This window comes from Dioscorea cayenensis, unplaced genomic scaffold (genome assembly GCF_009730915.1).
Source record: "Dioscorea cayenensis subsp. rotundata cultivar TDr96_F1 unplaced genomic scaffold, TDr96_F1_v2_PseudoChromosome.rev07_lg8_w22 25.fasta BLBR01001221.1, whole genome shotgun sequence".
NCBI lineage: Eukaryota > Viridiplantae > Streptophyta > Magnoliopsida > Dioscoreales > Dioscoreaceae > Dioscorea > Dioscorea cayenensis.
The window spans coordinates 86,053-93,383 of NW_024087612.1; the positions used below are offsets into that span (position 1 = coordinate 86,053).

The 7,331-nt window shown below is 31.4% G+C and overlaps 1 protein-coding gene across 1 annotated transcript; it reads right to left on the reverse strand.

The window, feature by feature from the left end:
• Positions 1–4,491: 4,491 nt before the first annotated feature.
• Positions 4,492–5,810, reverse strand: LOC120255871 (putative nuclease HARBI1). Its single transcript, XM_039263647.1, has 4 exons — positions 5,687–5,810; positions 5,389–5,501; positions 5,019–5,244; positions 4,492–4,922 (listed from the first exon to the last, which is right to left on the reverse strand). The coding sequence occupies exons 1-4, from the start codon at positions 5,808–5,810 to the stop codon at positions 4,492–4,494; spliced, it is 894 nt and encodes a 297-aa protein (XP_039119581.1).
• Between the last annotated feature and the right edge of the window lie 1,521 nt (positions 5,811–7,331).

A 7,331-nucleotide genomic window follows, 5' to 3' on the forward strand; every position in this document is an offset into this window, starting at 1 on the left:
AAATGAACTAAACGACCATTTCGATATATTAGAGGGACTAAACTACATATTATATCATTTTCTATTCCTAAACAACCAAGTTTCTTTTTTCTTTTTTATTTTTTTTAGCATTTCTATTTCAATTATCTAATTTTATGGTTCAGTTATTAACTTATTATGTTTAATTTTGTTATAAATAATAAGGTCACCTGAGCGAGATTGGCTTGCTATTAGGGGTGGCAAAAATCCAAGTCCGGACAACTATTATTATAAGTAATTAAATTAGATGCCCGGACCAGACCCGGTTTTAAATCTGGACAAGTGTAACTTGCCTAGACCTGGGTTTTTTCAAAACCGTCCGAATGTCTGAATTTTATTTGAATCTTGTAATATATATTTAAAATTAATTTAAATACTAAACTATATACATTTAAATTGGGACATTTAATATACATTTCAGTGACAATCATGAACAAAGGCCCACTTGTCTGAATATATATAAGAAATTTAAAAATATATATAAGAAAAATATGGGCTTGGGCTTGAACTGTATAAATAAAAAACATGAATAATCATATATATATATATATATAAGAAATAAAAAAAAACAATCATATATGGGCTTGGGCTTTGAATCATGAACAATCATTTAAATACTAAACTATATTTAATTAGCAATAAGAAAACATGGGCTTGGGCAAGTGGGCTTAACATTATATATATAAGAAATTTAAAAATATAAAAGGCTAGGTTGTCCGGATTTCTTGGACCGGACCCGGCCCGGATTTAAATCCGGACAACCAAACTATATCCGGACCCGGCCCGTATTACTAAAATTTTTGTCCAAACCCGATTTATTCCGAGCCGGCGGGCCCGAACAAATTATTGCCACCCCTACTTGCTATGTATAAGGTTGATGACTCGTCAAGTAGTAAGCCACGTATAATCGCTCACGTATAAAAGCATTAATACCTTAAACCAGGTAATTTTATTGTAATAAAAACTAAATGTAAAGGACTAAATTGTAAAACTGAGGGACCAGAATAAAACTACAGGAAAAATAAATGAGTGTTTAGACCTGTCCAAGGACCGAGCTACGCACCCAATCCCAGGCCCCACCTGAAAAATGGGAGGGTTTGGATAAATATATACAGCCCGATGACCGGCCCTTGGACAAAAGAGAGCCCGTTTTTAGGTTTGGGTTTAGGTAATGTTTGTTTTGTGGTATTTGTAACTTCAAATACCACATTTAAAAATTCTTTGTTTGGTTTGAGGGATTTTAAAACACCAAGGTAAAAACCAATTACTCCACGGATGTATTTGGACTTAGGTCCAAATTGTGTAGGTGATGTATATATATGCATACATATATACATATACGTATACACATACATATACACATACACATATGCATATATGCCCTCATACATATACTTATACACACACACACACACACACACACACACATATATATATATACATATATATACAAACAAGCATACATAGGTATTTTTACATATATATACATATATACACTTCTACATATATACATATATGCACACATATACATATACATATACATAGTATGTTTACATATACACATACTCACATGCATGTATATATAGCAATAAACACACACATATACTTATACTTATACAGATATATATATACTTGTATACATATATGTATATATATCATATATGCATATATACACACATATACATACACTTATATATCTATGTTTTCTAATTTCATATTTACAAATACTTCCAAATAAACATAAAATCTTATAATACAGTAATTCCAGTTACATCCAACCAAACACAAGATTTGACTACACTGCATTTTGAAAACCAAGTATTTCCAGTTACATTGTAACTGAAAATCCACTATGGTGGCGTTTGGTTAAATATAATTCTAAATGCAGTGGATTTCCAATTACAATGTAACTGGAAATACTTGGTTTTCAAAATACAGTGCAGTCAAATCTTGTGTTTGGTTAGATGTAATTGGAATTACTGTATTATAAAATTTTATGTTTGTTTGGAAGGATTTGTAAATGTAGAATTGAAAAACACATGTTTGGTTGGATGTATTTTAAAGATATGGTTACTCAGGGTAAGGTTACCCTCTTATTTTATTATATATCAATTTATTATAATATACCAAATATTAAATAGTTATTAATTATTAACTTTAGTATTTAATTTATTATTATTATTATTTATTATTATATTTTAAAAGTTTATATTTAATAATTGGTAATAATAAATTAAATCATTGATACATTAAAAAATTAAGGTGGTGGTTATTATATTATTTAATATTTTTATTATTAACCAATTATTATATTTATTCACTCACTCTAATAAGCATTTTTTTAAAAAAAAACCATTTATTATTAACTTTATTAACTTTTTATTATAATTAGTTATTATATATTTATTGAGTTACTCTTACTGTGTGCTTATTTATTAATTTGCATATACTTGCTAGCAAGAGAGGAAAATTAGAGAAAAAATTTCAAGCATGCTTAAACATATAGATCACAAGGACAATAACAAACTTAAAATTATACCATACATTGCGAAAATGAATGTCACATGGAATGGCCATCATATATTCTTATTTTCAAGACAATTATAAACAACCTTACATTGCCAACATGAACAACACATGGAGATCATCATAGTTATATAAAGTTTGAATAAAAACCTAGTTTTCATGTCATGCATACAAATAAAATCTCAACAAAGGCATCTTCCTTTGTAATACATAATTACAAGCAAAACATGTGATTTGGTCTTCATCATGATTCCAATCTCAATGTTTCATACTGAACAACAAAAAATAATCTCAATAGTGCAAATTCCAATCTCATCATTGCAACCAACAATCCTCAAACACTATTAAGTTCAAAGTTCATACTTAACAACACAAAAATAACTCAACAATCAGTGCACATACACAAAAAAACACATCCAAAAGCAAGCTAGAGTTTACAATCTCATGCTACATTTTCAGCCCTTAAATATGATAAATAACCTGTACATATCGAGGAAAATCATTTTTCAGTGTCATGAAATAATATATGACAACAATATATATATAACTGACAAAATCATTTACTAGTAGCATCCTTGTAGGTTTCATTGCTAAATTATGCCCACATGCTCCAACACCCTGCTAAAAAACAATAGTAACATAGTAAGTACATAACAACATCATAACACACACACACACACAAAAACCAACCTAAATGGGACTTCGAAAATATTCTTCTTGATTGTGAATTGATTCAAAGAAATCCTCCGCCCAATATTTCCTTAGCTCTTCATCCTTTGCTAAAAAAACCATAGCTCTACTATCATCGGCCATTAACCAATCATAGGCCTTATTGATTTGATGGCCAGAGTAGCCATATACTTTCAATTTCATGCACTCACCAATCAATTCCTTTGCAAATTCTAAATTTTCGAGTAGACTTCTTTGTTACCAATGCCTCTTTAATTGTGTTATTCATCTCTGTATTGCTTCAACTCGGAGGGCATTTTTTTGTTTTTCCTTTTTCCTTTTTTTGATTGAGCAGAAGATTCCCCCTAATTTTCTGTACTCTCTGATTGGTTGTGGGTGGGCGGTGATATATTGACATGATAATTAGTGTCCTCAAACATGTCATCAAGATTATCAGTCTGAGATGGATGGCGGTACTCAACCCTATCATCCATATGGGTGCCGATTTCATCTCCAAATCGCACAGCACGTCGTCCAGTTGCTTGATCATTACCGCAAACAATCTCAAGCAAGTCATGATCCTCAATTGGTTTGTTTAAGTAGGGCTCATCTTGTGGATGAATCTGGTATAGAGTAACAAATTATTTGAATGATAAATTAAACTTATTTCATAATTAGTACATGGACAATGTAAATAGAAATAAATTAGAAATAGATGTGAACCTTTATGTAGTTCTTGAACTCTGATTCTCCCATGATTATCATCTTCAGTCTGTTATCCCAACCCATTCCGCTTAACTCTTTCAATTTTTTAATTCTTGCCCATCTTTTGCGAATTGTTCTCAAGTGGTTATTCACATTTGCTTCAGTGACTATAATTCAGAACTCATTCTTCATTGCAATGATTGATGCATGAAGTGCTTGAGGTTTGAAACCCTTATCGACTTTCAAGCCTTGCTCAACTTGAGAAGCCATGAATCTTATAAAAAATCGACTTTCGGCAGTGGTCCATCTTTTATTGCCACCTGATCTTTTGGTTGGGGTTCTCATTGATGACATTTGACTATCTTCTGACATCCTTGTGTTATCCATTCTAAAATTGCCACATAAACAAGAAATTACTACAACAACAAAATTAAACAAACATTCCAAACAAGCTAAGTAATGCTATTATGACAACGAAATTTGTTCATAGAAATATAGGAAAATAATTATCAAATACAAGCTAGAAAATTAAACAAACATCCACATATTTCCATAAGCACAACAAATAATTTTCTACTTGTTTGGCCACATATCGCATGCAATCTGTTCTCGACGTGCCACCCACTCTTGGGCATCCTCTCTTTGTTCTCTCACGTTACTTTTTGAGGGTGGTCGTTGTGGTGTCCATTCTTCCTCAGAAGGTATGAACATATCTTCGCCACCACTTATAATATAATTATGCAAAATACATGCAGCTAAAACTAGTTCAGCTTGAGTTTTGAAAGGAAAGAATGGTCTTGATGATAAAATTTTGAAACGTCCCTTAAGAGAACCAAAAGCTCTTTCAATTGTGGTTCGAGCTGATGAGTGACGAAGATTAAAAAGTTCTTTATGATTTGCTGGTGTCCGGGAGCCAAACTCTTTTAGATGGTATCTAATACCCCTATAGGGGGATATAAAACCCGGTCTCGTTGCATACCCGGCATCAACCAAGAAGTACTTTCCTAAAAAAAAACATATGTGGTAGTTAACAAAATTATATTGTTTAAGTTGTTCTCATATATTAACCTATTTATGAATAAACTAAACAAAATAGATACCTTTAGGAACTGATAGACCATTTAGTCTCTCTAATGCATCACGTAAAACTAAAGCATCATGTGCTGAACCTTCCCATCCAGCAAGAACATATGTAAAACATAAGTCAAAATCAACAGCAGCAAGCACATTTTGTGTGGGGTATGGTTTTCGCCCACGAAATGCTGCAACTTCAGATGCAGGAACAGAAGCATGAATGTGGGTCCCATCTAACGCTCCAATACAGTCCTATAATTAACAAATTATAACTAAGAGCAAATTATGGGATAACAAATTATTTGAGTAAAAAAATTTATTTAATACCTTGAAATAAGGATATAGTGTGGATCTCGAGGCTATATATGTTGAAGTTTGTGTACTAGGTGGACGCACATATTCATCACGCAATTGACCGATTGCGTATAGAACATGATTAAAATACCTGCTAATAGTCTCACTGGATCTAAGGAAATTGTGTGTGATGACACGATTACGTTGATTATGTCCTATAGTGTGTAGAAACATCAACAATTGTTCTTCAATAGTGATGTGCAAAGTAGTAGATCTTTTCTTCTCATTATCGAGCAAAGATTGAAGAAGGTTGACTTGTTCATACGAACCATGTTGATACTAGTAGTGTCGTTTCCATCTATTAATCTTGATAAATATTGTTCTCTAATTTATGATTGACCACGAGAGGGTTCTCTACAAATTCTACGTTGTTTGTTGCGCAAAAGTAATGTGACGGCAAAAGCCGCAGCAAGGATTGTAATGCGAGCACCATAAAGGTTATCCTCTATATCATTCCCAGTCATCTATAAAGAATACAAAATACATGGAAATATAATAAGTTCAAGATATTAGAACAAACTAATATTAGGGATACTTAGTTATATTTCAACAATTATGAAAACAAATGTGGAAATTAAATGAACACTTATAAAGTAACATCATATAAACATAAAAAAAATAAATTAAATTAAAAACATAATAATAAAAAATAAATTTTAAAAAAATTTAATAATAACAAAATATTTTTCTTCAGTTCGGTTGGGACCCAGTCATCTAGTTAGCAAAACAAACAAAGATAAAAAAGACTGTCTTTGAGTACATCTTCATTGGGCTAAAAGTATTAAGAATAGTAGGACAACATGGAAATAGTAGCTCATCACCAAAGGTATGAATTTTGTTTTAGCAAAAGGTATGGATGCCACATGTCCATACTTGGGATAGAATAGCCCGAAAATATCTAAGCAAAACATTAAGTCTATCCATACCATATTGGTTTTAACAATATGGATAAAGAAAAGATTTCACAACCTGGTCATCATTCAACATAGGCAATTATGGATTTATTATATAATGGGGAGTAAAACGTTAGGGTGATTTGTCAACCATCAAGCTTTGTTGAGTGGAGGATGAAATGCTCCACTAATGCAAGTATTCCATTTTAATTACTCCAATAATTATTATTATTATCATTATTATTGTTATTATTATTATTTTATTTTTAATCATCTAGTGTTAGTTGTAGCATAGTTATCTATCTATTATATTAAGGTGAAATAATGAGATTATATATATATATATATGTATATATATTTTAAACCAACAGAAAAGAAAATGTGAGAGCTAATGGATTCATAAACACATTCACCTTATTATCAACTAGGTGAAGACACCAAATAAAGCATGTTGTTCAACATTTTGTTCTAGGATTTTTCCATGTTCCATTTGAGGATGCACTAATGCAGGAATACCATGAGTCCATGACACAAGACATATGAAGCCTCAGTCTAAACTCACAACCATTTCTAAGTTGAAATTGTCCTGGTCATGGTTCAACAATAGAAGCTTATTCAATCCAGCATCCCCAAATAGTCCAGTTCTCACGAAGAATTTTTCTTTCATAAAATCGAAGAACCAGTAACATAAACAATAGGATGATGACAGAAATAATAAATATATGCATCATAGAATTCTCTTGAGTGAATTGAACATTTTTTTTGCATTCAGGCTCTGCCATCTTGCATAAAAGGATACATCTACTTATCTTCTCAACAAGGCAGCATCATATAAATAAAGTTAAAAAGTATATATGCAATTACTCTTATGATCATTCAAGGAATTCAAATAATAAGAATAAATGACAAAGCATCCATCCAGAATAAGCTGCCTTCTCTACTATGTTCATACATCCAAGAAGTGCAAAACAACATAACAAGGACTTGTGTGAATATAAATCCACACCATGTCATCTACATGAAAATATTGAAGATACACTCATACACCTAACTGGATGTTTGCCTGAACATAGGATCACTGAAACTAAACAA

Coding starts and splice junctions, on each gene's coding strand:
- LOC120255871 (XM_039263647.1), bottom strand. CDS start 5,810: ATGACTGGGAATGATATAGAGGATAACCTTTATGGTGCTCGCATTACA. Junction 5,245..5,388: donor GTCAATTGCGTGATGAATAT/GTGCGTCCACCT, acceptor TGTTAATTATAG/GACTGTATTGGAGCGTTAGA. Junction 4,923..5,018: donor TGGTCTATCAGTTCCTAAAG/GTATCTATTTTG, acceptor GTTTTTTTTTAG/GAAAGTACTTCTTGGTTGAT.